This window comes from Gigantopelta aegis, chromosome 3 (genome assembly GCF_016097555.1).
Source record: "Gigantopelta aegis isolate Gae_Host chromosome 3, Gae_host_genome, whole genome shotgun sequence".
Taxonomy (NCBI): Eukaryota; Metazoa; Mollusca; class Gastropoda; order Neomphalida; family Peltospiridae; genus Gigantopelta; species Gigantopelta aegis.
This window is the reverse complement of record NC_054701.1, coordinates 78324702-78349918: the sequence shown is the minus strand read 5'-3', so window position 1 is coordinate 78349918 and position 25217 is coordinate 78324702. Positions and strand designations below refer to the sequence as shown.

The 25217-nt window shown below is 36.7% G+C and overlaps 1 protein-coding gene across 2 annotated transcripts in view; it reads left to right on the top strand.

Moving 5' to 3' along the window:
• Positions 1–25217, top strand: part of LOC121369120 (atrial natriuretic peptide receptor 1-like) — a 125951-nt gene that overhangs the window by 98849 nt on the left and 1885 nt on the right. For both annotated transcript variants that reach the window (XM_041493983.1, XM_041493984.1), the window contains exons 9-21: positions 880–978; positions 4041–4118; positions 6185–6289; positions 10342–10413; positions 12035–12200; positions 12806–12961; positions 14955–15126; positions 15783–15932; positions 16986–17109; positions 18272–18340; positions 20559–20733; positions 21621–21719; positions 24543–24634. In XM_041493983.1, the coding sequence (XP_041349917.1) occupies positions 880–978; positions 4041–4118; positions 6185–6289; positions 10342–10413; positions 12035–12200; positions 12806–12961; positions 14955–15126; positions 15783–15932; positions 16986–17109; positions 18272–18340; positions 20559–20733; positions 21621–21719; positions 24543–24634 (1557 nt within the window). The remainder of the gene's footprint in view (positions 1–879; positions 979–4040; positions 4119–6184; positions 6290–10341; positions 10414–12034; positions 12201–12805; positions 12962–14954; positions 15127–15782; positions 15933–16985; positions 17110–18271; positions 18341–20558; positions 20734–21620; positions 21720–24542; positions 24635–25217) is intronic.

The following is a 25217-nucleotide window of genomic DNA, read 5'->3' as shown; positions in this document are numbered from 1 at the left end:
TTACATGTTTTTGACATCTATTTTACCCAAACAAATTACATCATTATGGAAGTTGGAGTATTTTAGGGACACAAGAAAATGAAACATATGTGTACTTCGAACTATATTTTTTGTGCTGTTAATAATAAGAATTGTAGTTTAGTCGTAGATTTACGTTTACGTGAAAAACTACGCTTACGATTTTCTGTGGGTTTTGATATTATCAAACACTAGATACATATACACGAAATGGCACCTGGCAAATAATATTGGTGCACGTCAGAGCATACAGGTTTCTTTCCCAATCTGGACTTAGCCTGTTTATATTACGGCGGCTGGATGCAGGGACGGGCAACCAGACAAACAATTTTGTTTTCCTAGAAATGTATGGGTCTTTTCTTGTGTTTTACAGTCATTATATATGATCTTAAAGGGACATTCCCGAGTTTGCTGCAATTTTAAAGATGTTATCGACAATTAAAGACGTTTTAACGATTCTAATTACATATTAAATATATTTTTTTTGCATAAATTATTAGTGGCTATACATTAAACATGTTTCTGATCGTTCTAATATATGTACTAGGTTAAATTTCATTTTATTTCCTAAAATGTAATTTTTTCGTGCGTACGAAATTATTTGAACACAGAATCCAGTTTGGGTTTTTTACAAATATTAAGACGACCAGAAACACATTGAATATACAGACACTGATATTCTAAACCAGAAAATATATTTAATATGTAAGTTTAATCGTAGAAATATTTTATTAGTCGGAAACATCTTACAATGTAGAAAACTCAGGAATGTCCCTTTAAAACATGTGTAAAGTAAATTAAATATATTTAAATTAGATAGTCATGCGCATTAGCTTCATTTTCCTCTGTATTGTACTTCAGCGTGCGTCCTACAATAGCGACTGCTCCGGTGACACCATTGCAGTCCACATGCGTGACGTCAACAGTAAACAGTTATTTACCAAAACTGGATACTACAAAGTAAGTAACAGACAATGAGTTTGTTTCGATCCTGCTGCTAATGGCAATTTCTTCGTATTGGAACTAGTTGTGTTCCATATTAACTGAAATAAAAACTGATGGATAGATACATATTTATTTATTTATTTGTACTTTTTATTTGTTACACTTAACTTAAAATTAATAGCTATATTAATAATATGAATATTATGTCCAGACAAAAATATATTTTATCGGGTTTTTTTTGTTGTTGGTGGTTTGTTTGATGCGGTGGTATCTGTTTTGGATCTGTGGTTTCGTATTTGGGTTGTTGTTTTGTTTTTCTATAGATAAGTGGATACATTTCAAGCATGTATACAAACTGAATGTCCACTGCAGTATTATAGAACCTATTTTAGCTTATCTTAATTATATATAATCAAACTTGTTAATAAATACCATACAGTGATTCTAGAAAAATTGACCGTTTTAGCTGATGACATTTGTATAGAAATCAAAATACGTGCATCTGTATGCAGAAGGGACAAGTTTTAGGTATAATTTAGGGGCAATATGACCTTCAACTGAACATGTAATCAGGGCCGTACCCAGCCTAAAATAACCAGGGTTGATACTAAAAATAGAATCAGGGCACCTTGATATGGTGTTTTTACCATCTACAAAAAAAGCAATTTAAGCTAATATATATATATATATATATATATATATATATATATAATTAAAAAGACCCCTTACTATTGTAAATCGTCGGTTTTCAAACTAATTCAGTTATTACGTAACTAAAGTGTAAGGAATGAAGGAAGGAAATGTTTCATTTAACGACGTACTCAACACATTTTATTTTACGGTTATATGGCGTCAGACATATGGTTAAGGAGCACAGATATTGAGAGAGAAGAAACCCGCTGTCGCCACTTCATCGGCTACTCTTTTCGATTAGCAGCAAGGGATCTTTTATATGCATCATCCTACAGACAGGATAGTACATACCACGGCCTTTGTTACACCAGTTGTGTAGCACTGGCTGGAACGAGAAATAGCCCAATGGGCCCACCGACGGGGATCGATCCTAGACCGACGGCGCATTAAGCAAACGCTTTACCACTGGGCTACGTCCCACCCTTAAAGTGTAAGAGTTATTACTAACATTTGTAAATTCCTCTGTTTCTATTGCATAGCGTTGATCATCATCTTAGCTGTATTTCACATCAAACCTAACAGTTGGATGCCTGTTTAATAATTGATATTTACCGTTATGGCATGCTGTAGTGACAACTGGTTTCATAGTTTGTACATAGTTCATCACTTTGTTTGACAGTTTGTGTCGTAAGCTGTTTCTTTGTTCTTATGTGCTGTAAAGACAAATGAACATAAATAGAATCTAATTAAATTGTTTCCGTATTCTCTTTCCCCCGACAGTCATTACTCTGGTAATATTTCATAATATCCAGATAGAGTTTTTAGGATATTTCTCTACACGTTTATGTGAACTTTGATGTTTAATTGATTGTAAGATACGAGATATAAACTGTTGTTTCCCACCGAGCCGTGTGTTTACAGCGATATCGGTGATGAGGTAATAAAAACAGAAAGTCTATTACCTTACTGATAAACACAGTAACACATGGCAAACGCAATAGACGTCAGATGTGGTGGGCGATTCCAACATCTCTGTTTCTGTACTGCTCATCATAAGATACAGATCTCGGTGTATGATGGATCGTCTGCCCAGAATTGTTTCGCATATTCTCTTTAAAAAAAGCAATTTGAAATAACAAACGCATTGTCAAGATGTTCTCTTTGTTGTGAAAGTTGTTTTCTTCGTCAAGAGGTGTTATCGATAATTGAGTTAGGTGTGAAGGCTGTCATACAAAACATTTGTAGAAGTGTTGGGATAACATTTTTGTAGGTGCGCATTTAGAATGTTAATCGATTATGAAATGTTTCGACGAAAAATTTGTTTTGTTTAACGACACCACTGGAGCACATTCATTTACTAATCATCGTCTCTTGGATGTCAAATATTTAGTAATTTGATATATAGTTTTAGAAAGGAAACCCGCTACATTATTCAAGTAGTAGCAAAGGATTTTTTATATGCACCATTCCACAGACAGGATATCACATACCACGGCCTTTGATATACCAGTCGTGGTGCTGTTTCCACGAATCCGAAAAAGTTAAGTTTGTGTTGTTTAACGACACCACTAGAGCACATTGATCAATTAATCATAGGCTGTTGGCATTTGGTAATTCTGACACAGTCATCGGAGGATACCCGCTACACTTTTCCTAATGTAGCAAGGGATCTTTTATATGCACTTTTCCACAAACAGGAACGTACATACTACGGCCTTTGATCATCGATTAATCCGAAATGCTCAGGGATGTCACGTTAAAGTCGCAGACCCTAGTTTCAGCCCTAGAAAATAGACTAAGTTACACATTTGGATAAGTATAAGAGAAGCCAAAGTCTGTGATGTTTAAAGAGGGAAATCTCGTCTAAAAATAACTAGAGCTCGTCTCGATAACCATTACTTCTGAGACGAACGTGCGTTTTCAGAATTATGATAAATGCATTTCGGGATATTGCAAAAACCTGGATGACTGGAATCACTTCAGGTGTATGAAAATTAATATTCTAAATAATAAAATGTAAGTACTTCTACTGTAAATTATCAAAAACTGCCTTAATAGTGAAAAATACGTCGTAGTGTTTGAAAACTAGGGTCTGTCCTTTCAGCTCTTTTTTAAATCTGATTTCTGCGTTTTGTGTTAAATGATTTTCACGAAATTGACTGGATTAGATCTGAAAAGCTGAGAAATGACCTTTATATATAGTGTTGTCAGCTATCGTTTTAGGTTTTAGTTTTAAATGGGATTCGTATCTCTGATATTGTATTCCAACGGAATCGATTTGTAGTTTATCATCACCTACTCGATTTTTTGTTTATAAATAGTTTAATGTGTACTTTTAGGTGTGGATCATAGGTGCTTGGTCGACGGGGGCGTATCCTACCTGAGTTGTGAAGTGCTACGACAATTCATTGTTTAACAATTCGTGACTTTTTCTATATTTTCAGGGTGCAATTGTAGCAGTCAAGCAAATACCTAAACAGTGTATTACCATCCATAAACCACTGCTGATGGAAGTGAAGAGGGTAACGTGTATATACAATATTGTTTTCTAGGTTTATATATATATATATATATATATATATATATATATATATATATATGTGTGTGTGTGTGTGTGTGTGTGTGTGTGTGTGTGTGTGTATATATATATATATATATATATATATATATATATATATAATCCATCCTAGCTACCAATTCCTCCATCCACAACCTCCACATAAACAAAACATACTCCACTCTCTCCGCCTCAGTCTATTTCAGTCTGTCTTCTTGTGTGTGTCTATCTGTCTTGACCCACCCACCCACCCACCCCTCTCTCTCTCTCTCTCTCTCTCTCTCTCTCTCTCTCTCTCTCTCTCTCTCTCTCTCTCTCTCTCTCTCTCTCTCTCTCTCTCGTTTTCTGTCCTTCCTTCTACCCATCCTTCTATCTTCATTTAGTAAGACAACTGTCGATGCCACTGTTACTTTAAACATGTCACTCTTTTATAACAATTCAGGTGGTTGTTTAACACAGGTTGGCTCATTTCCTCAGTTTATGGTTTCTGTCTCGGCAATGTAGTATATTGATTACACGTACTCTGATCTGGTTTCGTTTTTATTATTTTTAGTCACATCATGTTCATTCCATGTACTTATAATATTCCTTTCCTAGAGTTTATGTTACTGCACCAATTCCTTTTCGTCTGTGGTGTTCATTGCCAGAGTAATGCATGCAATGCACTTAAAAGGCATTGAATGTCAAACAATCATCATCAACAATAACTGGTTTGATGTAAACACACTTTTTATCGTCATTGTCCAAATATGATTGTGAGCACACACACCAAACTACAAGCCACTTGAATCCACTCCCCATCTCTTCGGTAAACTTAAACGTTCGTCCTCTTTAAAGACAGATGAAGTAGACATTCTGCTTGGCACGAACTCCTAATATCTTGTTATGAGAAGTAATTGCGCTTATCAATATCTATCCGCGAATCGTGTGAGAGGGCTGGCGCGCATTCATTTCGCTATCTCCTTATAGCATATTGAGTTTCTCCTTCGTTAGGTTCTGGTGTTATGGATCAGTGTTGGCGAGCTGTTCTTGCCTTGATGGATCGATCTATCCCCGACCATTAGTTCATTAGTATACTGTTTATGGTCTTATGCCATTTTCGTGACAACATAGCAGTGTTCGCCCCCACTGTTAGGTCCAACCGTGTAGACACTCGTAATAGTCCGTCCACTAATTGGGGAGGTTTACAGTTAAGGGTATAATAAAGAAGACCCACTATTGTATTAAATTTAACGGTGTTGACACTGGAAATAGTTCGTCCGGTAATTAGGGACGGTTGGTTAGAGGCACGGTATAGAGGATATTATTACGTGAGTGGCCGTTAGATGTCATTTAAATAATCTTACAGCGAGTTGTCTTAGAACAGAACAGAACAGAACAGCCAAACTATATTATACTCAGGCTGTTCTTCATATTAGGGACATGGAACAATATTTTAGATTGATACGTTTTTTAAAACACCGTGTGTTGTAAGATAAATTATATTTAATGAACATGAATGTAGTATTTTATACTGAAAAACAAAAGAAATACTATTTTTTAATATATATTTTTCATGATAAAATGAATCCTGTAAATAGACTGTCAAAATAGGGCCTAAAAGTATTGATAATTTTAACAGACATACCAACTAATAGGATTCAAAACCAATAATTTTAAATAACATTAAATAATACTAAATTAATATTCGCGTTTCTTTTGTTGTTCAGTATATATATATATATATATATATATATATATATATATATATATATATATATGTGTGTGTGTGTGTGTGTGTGTGTGTGTGTGTGTGTGTGTGTGTGTGTGCCATTTGATATCGATATTATAGCTACGTATATATAAATCGAAATAAATACCATTGTTAATTTTTTACTAACGCTAGCTGTTTAAGATATTTGACAAAAAGGCTTATGGTAGCGAAAATACTAACTGTATATTTTACGTCACATATTCCACGTGACATCCTACGTTTATTAAGCCAGTTGTCGTTCTGTCCTGGGTTTATTTAACACGTTTTTTCCTTTTTAGATCAAAGATCTTCAGAACGACCACGTGGTCCGGTTTGTTGGAGCATGCATCGACTCTCCACACCAGTGTATATTAACCGAGTATTGCCCAAAGGGCAGTCTACAGGTGAGTTAAAGGAAACATGACACGAGACCATATTATAGCTCATTTTAAAAGAAAAATGATATAAAAATAATATACAAATAACTTTATAATAATAAAATACGTGTAGTTAACTTAAAATGAAGAAATTACGCTAATCAGTATCAAAGTACGATTTATGCATATTTCTTCGTGAGCGTTCGGAAAAAAAGGGAAGTGACGTCAGAGCCGCTGTACTCTTCCATTGTTGTTAACTGTTTATATATGGAGTAAGGGGCTTACGATCTTTTCAGTCCAACAGTGCCGTACTGCGCGGCCTTTGGGTGTAAAAATAAACAGTTTAAACGATCGGGATTGTCTTTTTATGGTTTTCCAAAGGATTGTATCCGAAGAAAGACGCGTGTATTTTATCGCAAAAGAAAAGATTGGACACCAACACCGCATAGTACTTTGGTGTCAGCCTATTTACAGCCCGGAGCCCGAACGTTACCCGGAGACAAAAACAATACTCGGTTGCGAATGCCGAGGTGTACATTGTACATATTTGGCACAAAGATACACCTCAGCATGATGTATTTATATATGTTAAAACAAAAATGTAGAATGTTTTATTTATTTATTTTTTTCAAAAAAAAGAGAAGATTTTTCATGTTAGGGCTGTAGGCCTACATAACAAAATCTGTATTCACCGTCCGAAGAAGGAAACGTCAACAAGTAATTAAATATGGCATATACAAACATGGGATTTGGCATGAGGATACATCTCAGTACGATGTATTTAAATATGTTTTTAAAAAAACGTGTAGAAAACAATAATAATTTTAAATAATGTTTTTAATCTTCGGGCGGAATACGTCACAAAAACGTTCCTCATCGCCCGAAGCCCCAAAGCAACACGAAGTTCAATACAAAATAAACCACTACTGTCGGTGTCGAAATAACTATTATGTTTCATCCACGGGCTGACTTGAGAATCGGAGTGTTGTTTTAGTTAATTGGTCCTTTCTTTCCGTGGCCTGCACATGTGATTCCTGATTGGCAGGTGTATATTGCAGGGTATCGACCAGGTAAGTGATTACCACGGTCTAGACATACGTACAAAATACGTGCCAGTTTTTTTAAAATCACAGGGTATTGTGGCGTAACCTATCGCGACTATAGTACAATGTTAATGGACATTATCAGCCGCCCTGCTTCATTATTGTAAATTATGCTGTAAAACCCTTGATTAAGTAGACTTTCCCATCTAAAATTACAAAACTGACCAATTACGTAGTACCAAAGAAAAGAAAATTATCACTTGGGTATCGTGAGTGGTCGTTTTTACTCTAACGCACCCTACCAATAGGCCTAATAATATGCTACTTTTTTATGAGAGAAAAATACTATAACCCCATTTCGTTCTATTGATGCAAATAGAAATATATTTAGTTTAAAAGTTGATTATACTCTCAAGTCATTTATGTTGTTTTACAAGCCAGGTTAATGAAAGTGAAGCGCCTTGTCGTAAATTAGAGCGTTTGTTTACACTGTGCATACAGATTTCATTATGTACAGCCCGAACATAAAAAATGCGATATTTTCTATAAAAAAAACCCACCAAAAAATGTTTGTCCTACATTTATATTTTTTACATATTTAAATACATCATATCGAGGTGTATCTTTATGCTAAATATGAACAGTATACACCTCGGCATTAGCATCCGAGTTTTGGTTTTGTCTCCGGGTTACTTTCGGGCTCAGGGCTGTAAATTGGTCGACCGGTCTGGTCTGGCACCATCAGTTTCTCCACCCTCCGACTCGCTATCCGTTTTTTCATCAGTATCACTGTTGTAAGTAAATGTGTGTCTTTCTTCATTTACTAACAGCTCATATTGATACGGCAAAACGTTTTGCGAACGAACACTCATTGTTTTGGTAAGCTGTGCAAGTCTTAGATTCTTTATGAGTGGTACGGACTAATGCTTTTAAGTGTAAGGCTTCAGATCAAGCGACGCGTCTCTGACGTCACGGACCTCGTGATTGCCCTGCTCATTAAAGATCGGCAATTTCCGCTAAGAGCTCGTATCTGGGGTTCTTTTATGGAGATATTTTAAGTAATTAATTTTTTATATATTTTTTTTTTAGGTGATTCAATTTATAATTAATTGTACATGGTTGGTGCCAAATATGGTTTACGTGACATGTTTCCTTTAAGTCGGGTTCCTATAACATCTGAAACCAGACGCAGATTTTCTTGATAAAATTAAATCGATAATTAGTCTGTCGAAGTGAGCCTAAAACTTCACAAAACATTGCTATTTTTAACAGTAAAATATATTGTTTAAGTTTTAGTTTTTTATGACTATTTTGTATTTATCTTTGTTTTGTTTTGTTTTGGGATTTCAGTCTGTTGTTTTTATCCACAATACATACCTAGTAGTTAATAATAAATCCTTTTAGCTCTAATTGATTCAAGCAGACACAATCTCCATACAGTTCGTTACGGGTGTTATTTCCGCCGACTGTAGGAGTAATTTGCATTGTAAACGAGCAAACCCCCGGTATCTCGGATGTAGCTTCGGAAGAGATCTGTTGAGACCATTAGTTCAGCTATTCGTCAGCTGCAATTAGGGAAGAAAAAGCCACCATGTGTCAGCTAATGAACGTCTTTACACGTGTGATGCGACAATTACCAATTAGTTATTTTTCTGAGAAATGTCCTTCACTCTTTCCACGCTATAGGGATCCGTTTAATCGCTATTTGTCTTGGCAGTGGTTCTAATTACACTGGACGGTGAATCATTTCTACAATTAGATCTTCGCATACATATGTCTTTCTCTGTTTACGTTTATATATATATATATATATATATATATATATATATATTAAAATTACCAATATATTTTTTTATTTTTTATTTTACATTTCCGTTAAACTCCCTGACCTAAAGGTTTCGATGTACCTACCATTTCTGGGTTTTTTAATATACCTTTGGAATTACTAGCAACGCACAGAAACACGTTTAATTTGCCAAAAATTGGTCACTGTTTAGTAATATATTATACTGAACAAATAAAGAAACGTAAATATTAAATTCAGAGTTAATTCAGTATATAGATGAAAGGAAGGCATGTTTTATTTAACGACGCACTCAACACATTTAGTATGTAGATTGTCAGAAGGGGCCTATACTGATCACAATACATTGGTAATTTTGACAGACACAAAAGCCGGATAATTTTAAATAAATTAAGGAAAACTAAATTAACATTTTCGGGTTTTTATGTTCAGTATATAATTTAACTTTTAAAAACCTGTTATAGCCTAAGCTATTTTACACTGCCTAATACATGGGGTCGGTGCTTTTAAATCACGTTTCTTCTTTAAATTATTTTCAGAAATAAAAGTTGTGAAAATGATAGACAGTACACATTTATAATTATATATGACAACGCGGTATCTTTAACAGGTGGTTGGTGTACTAAGTGTCGTTGATAGTTAACCTGTACGTTTGAATAGTTTTTGGTATACAAGATATTCTTAATAGTTGAACTTGCGATAGGAATACACACAGGTGGATTGTGTACAAAATGTCCTTAAACGGACAGACCCTAGTTTTTAAACACTAAGACATATTTTTCACTATTAGAGCCGTTTATTATCACTGAAACCAAACTTGACTGGTATTTTATTGTTTAGAGTATCCATTTCCGTACAACCGAAGTGTTTCTGGTCATCCTAGTGTTTCTAATACCACAAAATGCATTTTTCATATTTTTAGTGAGTTTTAGTCTATTTTTAATGATATTTCACCGCTTCAACGTCACAGACTCCTGTGTCACTCTCTTGTAACGTTATCCAAATGTTTTACAGGTTTGTAACTTAACCAAACTCAGTATCCATTTTTACGGGTTGAAACTTAGGTCGGCGCCTTTAATAGGTGAACTTGATATAGGAATACAGACAGTTTGAATGTTTACAAAGTGTCCGTAATAGTTGATCTAACTATATAAATATACATTTGACACGTGCCTGGTTTACACATTACCCTTAGTAGCAACTCGTATTTTTATATAATAATTTTCTTGCAGGATGTGTTAGAGAACGATCAAATAAAACTGGACTGGATGTTCCGCTATTCCATCATGCAAGATATCGTTAGGGTAAGTGTTTATTTCCTTGCAAGCCGCTAAAACGATTCGTCGAATGTTGCTTTCCTCACAATGGGTGTGATCAATGTAAAACATAAAAAACCACTGTTAGAATGTCAAGAGTCGTATATCAGTAAAAAAAACACAACCCTAAACGGTGTTCTGGCCAGCATTTTGACAGGGCATTTTAATGCGAACTTCGTATTTTTGGGAAAGTGTTGAAGCTGATCGAACGTTTGACATTCAGTAAAAGCATATACGTATGTATGTAGCTTATCTATGTGTAAGCACACTTTATAAACTTGTTTTTAATTTACTGGTCACTTTTTACGGGATTTTTTAGAAGTCAGTTTCTTAATCATTATAATTTTAACTGTTACGACAGGACACGTATAACCGTTTGTATGATTATTGTATGAATGTTTTCGCAAAAACTGCGACGTGCTTACATACCTGTATATTTGTAACCTACAACAACACAAACACGTTTTGTACTCTATAAACGTATGTAAGTCTGTAAGGTATGAAATACTTGGATAAGAATAAGCGTATAAGGGATAGTTGTAGAATGTTGTGGTTTATTGCAATCTGAACTTCAAAACCTTTATCCGTGATCGTGACTGTATATCTGCACAAGAGTCGAATGGATATTTAGCAAAATAGTGGTTGATTCCGTGAATCTCTAACTAGATCCTCGACAATACGAGGAGAGCCACTCCCGATGTGATCCTTTACTTGACAGACCAGTACATCCTTCACGCATCGCTCAAAAGAAGACCCAGACTAGTTTACTAAATGAAAAATAACACAGGATAGAGCTCACTGGAATAAATATAGCTGTGATAGCATGCACTCGTGACATTTTTTAAATTTGTGTACATATAACTCATTAATTTAATTGAGCTGTCTTATAATATTATTAGAACATCCTCGAAATAGCGGGGTGGGATTTAGTTCAGTCGGTTGAGCGCTCGCTTAAGGTGCTTGCGTCGCAAGATCCCTCTTTCATTAAGAAAACTGAAGCGGGTTTCCTCTGATGACTACGAGTCAGAAATACCAAATGTTTGACATCCAATAGCCATGATTAATTAATCAATGTGCTCCAGTGGTGTTGTTAAACAAAACAAACATTTTAAACTAGAAATAACACTAAATATAAAATCCGCTAAAATTAACGCTGTTGGAAAAGAAACTTTCATGTCTCGAGCACCCCAACGTTCGCTGCAAGTAAATAGTGTCTATGGATTTTCGAATGTTGTTAAAATTAATTTACAAGGATAGCCGTCTAAGTAGTATGTGCATCTCTGGTTTCGAACATATAAAATTTTTCCTTTTGATTGAAAGCATTTCCTGACTGTAAATTTGATCAAATATTTCAGAGAATGGCGTAGTGATATTTTGGAATATTTATTAAATGTTTCAGGGAATGGCGTACTGATTAATTATCTCATCAGAATATTTAGTCAATGTTTTAGGGAATGACTTACTGACTACCTATCTGATCAGAATATTTATTAAATGTTTCAGGGAATGGCATGCAGACTAACGACCTTATCAGAATGTTTATTAAATCTTTCAGGGAATGATGTATTGGGGCTAACTATCTGATTAGACCCTTAATTAAATCTTTCAGGGAATGGCTTACCTGCACAGCAGTGAGATCCACAGTCACGGCAACCTGAAGAGTACCAACTGCGTCGTGGACAGTCGCTTCGTTGTCAAAGTCACAGACTTTGGTTTGCACTACTTCCGGGACACCGACGGCCACCAGGACATGGATTCTCATGCGTATTACCAAGGTAGGTCTCAATCTCCAAATACTTTTTATGTTATCTCTTGTTTCTTTCACGATTTGAAGGTGTCTGGGGCTTCGATAGTGTACAGCGAAATGAGGCATTAACATGAGGGAAAGTGCATATAAAATATCCGCTTCTGCTAATGGAAAACTACAGCGAGCTTTCTCTGTAGACCACATGTCAGAATTGAGAAATGTTTGACATCCAACAGCCAAATATTTATCAATCAATGTGCTGTAGCGCTGCTGCTAAACAAAACAAACTTTAATTGTTTTTATTAACTCTGTATGTTTGGGGTTGTTTTTTTTACCTCCGTCGGTGGGACCATTGGGCTATTTCTCGCTCCAGCCAGTGCACCACGACTGGTATTTCAAAGGCCGTGGCATTATGTTATCCTGTTTAGGGGATGGTGCATATAAAACATTCCTTGCTGCTAATCGAAAAAAGTAGCTTATGAAGTGGCGATAGCGGATTTCCTCTCTCAATATCCGTGTGGTTCTTAAACATATGTCCGACACCGTAAATAAAATGTGTTGAGTGCGTCGTTAAATAAAACATTTCCTTCATTCATTCTTGTTTACAGTATAGTTTGCGTTTTAATTTTTAAGCCAAAATGTGGACACCGCCAGAGCTTCTACGATTGCACAATCGCCCGCCAGAGGGCACCCAGAAAGGTGACGTGTACAGCTTCGGCATCGTCTGTCAGGAGATTGTGTACCGCAGCGGGGTCTTCTACCTGGCTAATCTAGATCTTGGACCCCAAGGTATGTCGCGTGAATAAATCATGGGTCACCATGTTTTTAAAGATGGTATATCTCCTGTTAGAGTTGGTAATTATATATGAAGAGATACGGCTTTTATTACGGAAAACGGCGTTGTTGTTCGGATTTGATTACTAGTATTTAATTACTTAATATTTGTGTGTGTGTGTGTGTGTGTGTGTGTGTGTGTGTGTGTGTGTGTGTGTGTTATTACCAGAGTGTTTTTCGGTATCGTGAGTAGCATATATTAGGAATCAAAATTGTATTATGCGAGTCTCTGGCATAATACAATTTTATTCAAAAACACTCTGGAATAACCTCTATATATATATAGATACACACACACACACACACACACACACACACACACACACACACACACACACACACACACACGCACACGCACGCACACACGCACACCTTTTTATCGTTAAATCACACATTTTACAAGTCCTGTGTATTTTTTATCGTCTTGGTATCAGCAGTAGGACAAAATGTATTTTATGCATTTCACGTCGGGATCTAGTGTCAGGAGCGGTTGCAGGGGGGCAGTTACTACACCAACATTCACTACATAAAATATCTTCATGATACTTTAAAGTTTAGAAAAGGGAATTGCACCCTCTAGATTGGCTACTGAATGTCAATGACTTTAATCAAATGTAAATGTTTGGGGGAAAAAACATATTAAAAAATATATACAATCAATGAAGTGGGTTCTCCTATATAAAAACCAGTGGACCAGTGGGGCTTATGTGAATTAGATAGCAAATATAAATGTCTGTCCTCTAGGAAAACAACACAGAGATACCACCCACCACCTGATAGCGGAGTGTGTGTTTTGTATCTCTGGTTGAAAAGGTAGCCTCAAAGAGACAGATTGCAATTAAAATGTTGGACCCCTGACGTGTTTTAACTTCAAAGTGCATTTATGCATGCCAAAACGAAACATCAAAGTCACACGAATACCTTTTAACCAGTAGTTTTAATATGTACATTACATCTCATTAACTAATGGATGTTTATTGACAGAGTTAATAAAGAGAGTTTTGGAGTAGAAAGGGATGAGGTCGTACATATGATATAATTACTGAAATTGGCACTTTAAGAAACCGGAAATTAGTGGTAACAATAGCTGCATTAATTATCTCAGTGTTGCAAAAAAATATATAACTAATACCAACTTAAGATTAACCTCGTATTTGTAAAGATAGAAAAATGTTGTGTTCCTATTAATTAGTAGATGTAAGTGGAGAAGCCTTGTTATCGCTACATCTCATTTCCGACACTGGCGTCGCTGATACATCAAACGTACATAACAAGATGCCACATAGAAAAGTTATAAAACAAAAAAATATAGAAATAATTGCATTTATGAGAACTGCGGATTAAATATCCATAAAGCTCCATCTTGATAAGTTAAAGCAATCTTAGGAGTGGCAGTCCTCCTAACACAGTAACCAATATGCGTAGTCTTGGAGAGTGGTAGTCCTCTTATAGACGAACTTCGAAAAAATATTGTCCTGGAGGGCGGCTGTCCTCGTAGAAACAAAGTAGAACAAATTATCGTCCTGGAGGGTGAGTCCTCTTACAGACGACTTAGAGAAGATGTCGTCCTGGGAGTGGCAGTCCTCTTATAGACTAAATGCAAAAGATGTATCGTCTTGGAGAGTGGTAGTTCTCTTACAGATAAAGCATGTGAAAAGTGATTTATTGGGAGTAGTTATGACGCTGTTTAAGCCGTTATTTTTAGATTTTTCACCAACATAGTAGAATTCCGAACTCAGTTGGTCGTCCTGTAAAATGATTAAATACAGTTATCCCGAGTACTCAGTCATTTGATAGTTACACGGACATTTGGACAGTTATTAATTATAATGGCATTTATAATCGTCCAAATGTTCGTCTAGTTCTTGAACGGCAGAGTACTATGGTTAAAATCGGGCCTACGGGTTTTGAGATACTTAAAAATTACATTAGAATATTTTTCTTCCAGAGATATACGAAAAAGTGAAGAATGGCCTTAAACCTTACTTTCGCCCCACCCTGGAGGATTTTGACTGTCCCTGTGACGAGCTGGCGGCGGTGATCAGGAGGTGCTGGGCGGAGGATCCGGTGGAAAGACCCGACTTCCAGGGTCTCAAGTCGATCATCAGGAAGTTAAACAAGTAAGTGTCTTGCTCGCATTAGGCTCTACTTGTCCATAAACCGTTGGAACAGGATAGGTCGGGGAGGCACTTGCTCCCCCCTCTCCACCCTTACACACTGGAGAACGAAAATGAACGGTTTGTGTGTCCACCCCCTCCACATATTCTTCCTGTTGTCTGCTTTGAATCTACTGACATTTCGTGTGAGGATCTGTTTTTGTTTGTTTTGTTTTTTTATTTTGATGTTTTATAGTAATTGTGGACAGGTCCTTCCTGATCTGTTGATATTTATGGTGTTTTGATCATTGCGAAGCAGTCCAAGTCAATTGCTGATGATTGTAGGTAACTGCAAGGGCCTAATTCACCAAACTCTCACAACTTTGCGATCTCACAGTGTGATTGAAAATATTTGCAAAGACGATGTGATGTTTCTGAAGAGAGTCTGAAAGAGCTTTGTTAGCTAGGCCGCTGTTTCGCAGATGTTTTATATTCTCAAAGGGGACAAAAATATATTCTAAAAACAGATGGATACTTCAATATTTTATATGCACTTAACCATAGACATCACAGTCTTTGATGTATCAGTCGTGGGGTACTGGGTAGGAACGAGGAGGCGTCTCCTTTTTTATATGTGATTGTTAAGTATTTGAAAATCTTTTCTGTGTGTGTCTTTTCAGAGATGGTGATAAAGGAAACATTCTGGACAACCTGCTGTGTCGGATGGAACAGTATGCAAACAACTTGGAGGCCCTGGTCTCGGAACGGACTGCTGATTACTTGGAGGAGAAGAAGAGAGCGGAAGACCTCTTATATTCCATGTTGCCCAAGTACGTTTCATGTTTACGGGATGAAGGAAAGGAATGTTTTATTTAATGATGCATTCAACACATTTTTAATTATGGTTATATGGCAACGGACATATGATTAAAGAGGAAACCTGCTGCCGCCATGCAATGGGCTACTCTTTCCAATTAGCAACAAGAGATATTTTATATGAAGCATCCGTCAGACAGGATAGTACATACCACGGCCTTTGTAATACCAGTTGTAGAGCACTGGCAGGATGACACATATCGTGGTTACAATGTGAACATAAAAATCATTAAAATATGTTTAAAATCTAAATCTGAAGAACATTTTGACCAGACAGCAACTCCTAGGGACAATACATATTTTCTTACTTTACCTGTAAGAGGACTGCCACTCCAAAAACTGCTTTGATAAATCTAAATATGCGCAATATCTAAATATGTTCAATGAACACGTCCGCCTTGGAACGATGTTTGTGTCCAACACAGGATTTATTTGACATTTTCTATTTTTTTTATGATGATATATTACATGTTTTAGCTTATATTCGATTAATTTTAATGCGTTATATAGGGAGTTCTGTAGTGTGTAGTCTTAAATTTGTCGCACCTGGCTGGGAGTGACAGTCCTCTTGCATGCAGATTAGGAAGAATGTATCGTCTTGTGGAGTGGCAGTCCTCTTATGAACAAGAACATGGCAGTGCTTTGTGATAGTATTACGACTTTCAGTGGCGGATCCAGAAAATCCATTTAGGGGGGAACCAATGACATGGGGCGGAATGTCAAGGGAACTTTGGGGGAGGTTTGGAGGAGGATCATAAAAAAAAAATATTATAACTGTCGCAAAATTTATGGGGCCCCGGGCCCCTGCCTCCCCCCCCCCCCCCCCCCCTCCTACGAGATCCGCCTCTGACGTTGTTATAACATCACTTTGACTATACAGTTAAGAGTTTGTCAAAACGTCCCTTTGACTAAACAGTTCCCTACAGACAGAACGTTATGCACCACAACTCTTGACACGCCATCCATGGATATTTTATTTTCACAAACACATCACCCGTATGTTTCAGATCTGTGGCGTGTCAGCTGGTTCGTGGCGAGTCGGTGACGGCGGAGAACTACGAGTCGGTCACCATCTACTTCTCCGACATATGTGGCTTCACCGCCATGTCCGCCGAGAGCACGCCCATGCAGGTACGTCATATCTCACATGCAGATACGTCATATCTCACATGCAGGTACCTAATATCTTATATGCAGGTACGTGATATCTTACATGTAAGTATATGATATATTACATTCTCGTATCTTATATGCAGGTACGTCATATATTAAATGCAGTTACGTCATACCTTACGTGCAGGTAAATACGTGATAACATGTACATTGTATATAATTTGCTGTTATTTTTTATAAATCTTTGAAGATATATATTATTAAAGTTAAAAGCACATTGATTTATTAATCATCGACTATTGTATGTCAAACATTTGGTAATTTTGACATAACAGTCTTAGAGAGGAAACCCGCTACATTTTTCTATTAGTAGCAAGGGATATGCACCATCCAGCAGACAGGATAGCAAATACTACGGTCTTTGATATACCAGTCCTTGTGCACTGGCTTGAACGAGAAATAGTCTAGAGAGCACACTGACGGGGATCAATCCTAAACAGACCACGCATCAGAGGAACGTTTTACCACTAAACTAACTCCCGCATCTCATATATATTTTTATGTCTAGAGTTGGGTGATAACGTCTCATATGTGCTATGATTTCGTAGAGAATATTTTTGTGTGGTGGGACTTTTCACCGACAGACTGTGTTGATTCCAGCATTGTTGGCCAATCGCCGAAATACATTTTGGACTGAAGGGGAAGGGGGCGTAGTCCAGTGATAAAGAGGTCGCTTGATGCACGGTCGGTTTGGGACCGATCCCCGTTAGTGGGCCCATTGGGTTATTTCTCGTCCCAGGCAGTGCACCACGACTGGTATATCAAAGGCCGTGGTATGTGCTATACTGTCTGTGGGATGGTGCATATAAAATATCCCTTACTGCATTAGGAAAAATATATCGGGTTTCCTCTGATGACTACATCCAATAACCGATTATTAATAAATCAATGTGCTCTAGTGGTGTCATTAAACAAAACAGATTTCTTCGTTTTTCTTTTCGACTGAATGTTCTGACAACAAAACGTCCGTCTGCTAAAAGGTCTGTCCATGTAGAGTCTGTTGGTGAATATCCTACCAGCGAAAAGTCCGGGAATCTTATAGGATCATGTTAATACCATTAACGTCAGCTCATTAATTGATTGTTTTAGAATAGTAACCCGTTCTTTCTTTTGTTTTCAGGTTGTCGACCTGTTGAATGATCTGTATACTACCTTTGATTCTATCATCGAAAATTACGATGTATACAAGGTAATAGCAATATCAATATTTGAACTTTGTACACTGCCGTCTCTCCCTTTTAATAGCTGAAGTAACCCGTACTTAAGTGTGATCCGATTCGTTCTCATTTTGCTTCCAAATTATTTTAGCGAGGTTTGATCCTGATTCATACCATTATCCACTTCAAAATGAAATGAAATAAAATAAAATGGCCTACTGTTGGCCTTTCGAAGTAGATCATCATCGTCCAGTGTTAAAGGGGCATTCCTGAGTTTGAATGAATTAATGAATGAATGTTTAACGACACCCCAGCACGAAAATCCTGAGTTTGCTACACTGTATGATGTTTCCGACCAATAAAATAGTTCTACGATTAAACTTACATATTAAATATGTTTTCTTGTTTACAATATCAGTGTCTGTATATTCAATATATTTCTGGTCGTCTTAATATTTGTAAGAAGGCCAAACTGGACTCTGTCTTCAAATAATTTCATACGTACGCAAAAAAAATAAAAAAAATAATTAGGAAATAAAATGAAATTTAACCTAGTTAAATATTAGAACGATCAGAAACACTTTTAATATACAGCCACTAATATTTTATGCAGAAAAATATATTTGATATGTAATTATAATCGTTGAAAAGTCTCTGTTGATAACATCTTAAAAAGTGCAGCAAACTCAGTAATGTCCTTTAATAAACTTTACCTCATTTCATTTAATAATAATAATAATAAATAATAATAATAATCTAATAATAATAATAACAAAAATAATAATAATAATAATAATAATAATAATAATAGTAATAAAATATAATAGCGTACATTGAGATAACAGCCATAGCTGTAAGACAACTCCAAGTTCCCTTGATTTAGGACGTATAAAACGAAACCAAACCCAACAACTTAACATAGGGCTAAACACAAACGTTGAAACCTTCATCGTGCTGCCCCGCCGCCACCATTGGAAGAGTAATACCTGTACGTCGCCTTTTGGGCGTTGTCAAGGAGAGAAACCGTAAACACAAATATGAAGAGTGCGTCATTCTATACAACTTTACATGATTATTGTCAAGTAGAAATGAATACTGGATGATCTCTTCATGTTTTAATAGCCAATACATGGTCTTTGTACAGCTGATTTGTTGGAAATTATTTAATTTGGACTAGGTCGTTTTAGCATATTGGGTAGAAAATGAGACAAACGTTTACAACTTGTTAACGTATGACATTATTTTATCCGTTGCGTAACAAAGTTATTAACTATTTACAAATAAACACTCTTGACCATATAAGGTTCCTCCTGTCTGTATCAAATTAACGGACGTTTGCATTTTACATTTTCTATAAATATACATTTTGTCACATGAAACGTGTTACAATTACACTAAAATTGTACAAAATCATGATTAAATCTATACCTTTTCCATGAAGGTCACCAATAGAAATGGGTTACCTCAATTTTGTGATAAATGAAGATGTTGCGTGTTGTTTCAGGGTGCGATAACTCCAATGTTTTAATTATACTGCCTTCTAAACGCATAGCTTTGGTTTTATGTTTACTTGAAAGTCGGTTACTTGATAATTTCAAATGGACGTTATCGTTGGCCTAAATAGTATAGTATAGTAATAGGCATAATTGTTAAAAGGTTCTAAATAACATATTAAGTCAATGCTAAATCGTCCTTTAACATGCACTTTTAAACTGATATTGGTGTTCGTTTAATGACGACGACGACGACGATGACGGTGACTTATTATTATTATTTATTTATTTATTTATTTATAATTTTGCTGTTATTGCTGTCATTTATTATTAATTATAGTAGTAGTAATAGTAGTAGAAGTAGTAGTAGTAGTAGAACAACAATAACAACAACTCCAACTACTACTACTACTACTACTACTACTACTACTACTACTACTACTACTACTACTACTACTGCCACTACTACTACTACTACTACTACTACTACTACTACTACTACTACTATTACTACTACTATTACTATTATTACTATTTACCATCAGAAGCCTGTTTATCAAAACGTTTTTGTTAACATATGATGAGGAATACAAAAAAGCAGATCTACATAATGTTCGGGTGGCACTTGACTCATTCTGAAACCGGTCTTATTATTATTATTATTATTATTGCCAACATTGTTGTTTTGTTGTTGTTTTTGTTGCTGTTGTTGCTGCTGTTGTTGCTGCTGTTGAGCTGTCGGTGTATTCTGTTACAGGTGGAGACAATCGGAGATGCCTATATGGTGGTGTCGGGGTTACCAGTTAGGAACGGCAACCTCCATGCGCGCGAGATTGCCCGGATGTCACTGGCTCTTCTCGATGCTGTTTTGAACTTCAGGATCCGCCACAGACCAAACGAGCAGTTGAAACTAAGAATAGGCATCCATTCAGGTGTGTGTTCTGTCGGATTAGATAACAAGCGTAATGGATGAAAATTAATGAGAAGTTAAAACTAAGAATAGATATCACTTCAGGTGTTTCTATCGGATTAGATAAAATACGCCATAGACGAGCGTTAACGAGCAATTAAAAATAGTAATGTATTGGCGAATCCTGTAACCCCCGCATCCTCCCCCCGTTTGTTTTTGTTTTTTAAATTACTTTCCACAATATATAATACTAAATTGCTCTGAAAACTCGTGTCTGAGCATCTTTATTTAAATATCCACAATCATGGCAGATTATTAATACTCAGTATATAAAACAAATACATAAACATTACAGTATTAAAAATAAAAAACAAAAATACCATCCCAGTTATTAATTAATTGACTTTTTGTAAAAAGCTTGGGGAAAAAAACCCACTGCTCAGTCGATTTGACCCGCATCAGACCTGTGACGTAGCATCAGGCCTTCTGTTAGTAGGTTAACATGCCGACAGCAGAGAATGATTTTTGATAAACGTGAACCTTTAAAAATATTCTGGGGAGGATGCCCCCGAACTCCCCATCTGATCTCACACCCTTTGGAAGCTTCGCTCATTTGCCTCCGACAAACTAATTGCCCGTTTTGGAATACTGTGGCACCATACCCTCCCCCACCCCTTTACAAAATCCTGGATCCACTCCTGCCATACAGGTATGTCATTGTTGACTGTACTGGTAGATAGGATGCTTACATAGACAAAATATAATTATCAGTCAAAATTAAGAAATTGGGGTGACTAGCAGATGGCGGATGGAGGGGTCAATTGCACCTGAAACATTTACAGAAAAGTGACTTTACGACTTTGTGTATTACTGTTCTCTGATCTCGCTTGTATTGTTCTGTTTTAACAGGGTCTGTTTGTGCGGGAGTCGTGGGCTTGAAGATGCCGAGATACTGCCTTTTTGGTGACACAGTAAACACAACGTCCAGAATGGAATCAAATGGTTTGCGTAAGTGTTGTTTTCTCCTCCTCCTTCTCCTCCTCCTCCTCCTGCTGCTCCTCCTTCTCCTCGTCCTTCTTCTTCTCTATCTTCCTACTCCTTCCTCTCTTCCTTTCCCTATCTTTCCCAGTCTATTCCTCCTCTTTCTCCTCCTCCTTCGTCTCCTCCTTCTCTGCTTCATCTTCCTTCTCCTTTTCCCAGTCTATTCCTCATCCTACTTCACCTCCATCTTCTCTGCCTCGTCTTCCTTCTCCACCTCCTCCTCCATCTTCCTCCTCTTTCCCATCTTCTTCTTTTTCTGCTCCTCCTCCTCCTTTTTCTAATCCTCCTCCTCCTCCTTCTTCCCCTCCTTCTCCTCCTATTCCTTCGTCTTCTTCTTCTTGTTTTCCTCCTGCTCCTCCTCCTACTCATCCACTTTCTTCCTCCTACTTTTTGTCTTCTTCTACATTCAAGATATTATTGATCATGCAATAGATTTGGAGTGCCACACTTTGTATTAGTGTACTGCCTGGGTGTGTTATGATGTTTGATATCAGTGTTCAGTTGTTGGGTGGGTAATGTTAACATTACCGGAAATGGGATATGGGATACCGGATATGGTTCAACAGAACCTTAAATACACCACTTCAAAAGTGTGACTGACTTCAGGCTACTTGTCTGTTGTTTTTTTAATTAGGGTGTCACCAAATCTACTAACGAGCGACACACATTTGCTGTTCTGTGTTTAGTGTTCATCTGTTGTCTGCAGTAGTTTAGTTGGAAAGTAACGTGATTGATGTCACAAATCGTGTTAGCAACCGCAACACCGTGAAGGTGTATTGGATTATGGTCTAGATACCTGATGTGTGTGCTCGGGACAGCGTGCTTGAAACTTAATTGGGTATAAACACGAAAATAACTAACAAATACCTGAATGGATGAACAGTTAGTTTAGGACTGCCTAATCAATGAGTGTAGTTATTCTAAAAACAAAACAAAAACACAATGATATTCATTAAAATGTAACAAGTGTATAAGACGGTCAATGAAAGATCACACAGGCGAGCATTTATTTTCGTATATAATCTGTAAGTAATAGCCATTTTACGTCAGAACAGAATAATAGCTATTCCATAACTGGGTTTAAAATGTCGCATGTCTTCAGTGCCGCACCATACGAATCTAATTAAAATAAATATCAGTCTCTTCAACGGATCACGATCCCTATTAGTTAACTGTGCTTAATGTTATTTAGTATGAAATGATATTGGTACGTCTGCCATTAATAAATTTTGTGCTGTTTAGATATGACATTTGGTTAAAGATATCACTAAATCATTGGATACAGCTATTGGTGATTTGTTTTTAAATAAGAATATGTCATCACTAATTTGTAACTTTATCCATTCATGTGCGTTTCATTTCTGGTTTAGTCAAATCGCATCAATCAAGTAACCACACCGTTTGGATTTTGATATGATGTAGAGACAATTATTTACTGTATCCAGTTACGGTTCAAGTACGCTGTCCTGGGTATGTACTTCAAGAGCGAAAGCTACCTACCTTGGACAACGTTCAGTTCATTCAGATGGAGCAGAAAAACGTTCGCTAGACTGGTGTATGCGCTTCGCGTTAAATCAAATGATCACATCAGGGAAGGGACCTGTCAAATTGTCCGCGAACGTTGGCATCGATCGTTGTCGCTGATCGTTGATTGGGCGTGGTTTTTGTGTCAGCCGACTTATCAGGAAACTACAATTATTGTTTGGCTAATTTGTATAAAATGTAAAAGCCAGTTTGTTGATTGACAGAGTAAGCCAACCAACGGTTGATGGTCAATAAGATGAGATATTCTTTGTAGCTACGTACAGGAATATCCCTCCATTTCCAAGGTCCGTTACTTCTAAAGTTTCTGGACCACCGTCCATTTTTAAGGTCTATTACTTCGAAAGTTTCTGGATGTCTATCTTTTTTTTTCTTCTCTTTTTTTTTTCATTTCAATTTATTGTTTTGCTTACGAAGGTTCAAGCACGCTGTCCTGGGCACATACCTCAGCTCTCTGGGCTGTGTGTCCAGAACAATGGCATAGTTGTTAGTGAGAGAGAGAGAGAGAGAGAGAGAGAGAGAGAGAGAGAGAGAGAGAGAGAGAGAGAGAGAGAGAGAGAGAGATTTCGTTCCTTCGTCATAAACAATCATCATCTCTATTATATACAACCAAGACATTACCCAAGAGAGAGAGAGAAAAGGGTGTAGTGGTCTTACACCTATGCACTGAGCAGTTAAAACTCGCTATGTCCAATAGCTTAACCACGACACCACCGAGGCCAGTTACATCTATATAGTCCAAAGGTCCGTTACTTAGGTTTAGGGATTTATGAGGGGTAACGTACCTTTGTGATATGGACCTATATCCGTAACTACACGTGCTACTCTTTCTGATTTGCGCCCAACGTTTCTTGCATGCACAATCTTTCATTTGCTATTTATTTATTCAGTTTTAGTGGAGGATTGTAAACAAAAGGGTGACCATTCATTAATGTGAATTAATCCTACTGTCATTCTATGGTCTTTCGCATCTCAGCTCTACAACAACCTTGTAACAGATTACTTTTTGTTGAATACCAGTTGATACGCATTGACGTATAGACTCAATTATTTGGTGGGAGGTTGTTGATTCTTTGGGTTTTTTTTTTTTTTTTTTTTTTTTTTTTTTTGTTGGGGTTTTTATTTAAAGGCCTTGATCCCACGAAGGACCCATTGGAGGATACTTCGGTTATTCGATGCTATAACTTAAATGTTACATTCTGCAACTGCCATACAACTAAGACAAAGTCTGCTTTAATTTTCTTTCAGCTCTTAAAATACACGTCAGTCCACAGTCAAAAGAAGTGTTAGAACCTTTTGGAACGTTTGATTTGGAGTTACGGGGAGAAGTGGAAATGAAGGTATATATATTTTTTCTAAATAACTTTAATTATTACCCATATTGTTAAAACTATCTTGGTACATATGAAAGTGGTACTTCCTACTATAAAACCACGTGGGACGTAACACTTTGTGACGTCATCGATTGGTGCACAACAACCTTACAGGAATGTCAACCAAACGATTTTAGTGATATAACTTAGGATCGATTATGGATAATAAATAGGATATTAAACTCGCTGTCATTTCGTATCATGTTTATGTACCTCATAACAGAAGTTTCATTATTTCACTCGGGACATAAACGTGATGCGAAATGGAAGCTCGTTTAATATCGTATAACTATTTGTATTATAAGTCAGTTCATGTCCAACTGGCAGTGTGTCATTTTAATGGACATGTCTCAATAATTCCTTTCAATCTACGTTATTGTAAGTCGGTGTGTTCCGCTTGTATATCCAGACCCTATGTATGCGAATGCATGTTCTGAACCTGGAGTGTGAATGAGAAGATGGGCTTGTATGTTACGTAGTGAAACGAGGTCAGCTGACAGGTCACCGAAGGACCACCGTTGTAATGTTGCACCCTTAGGAAATAGTTCCA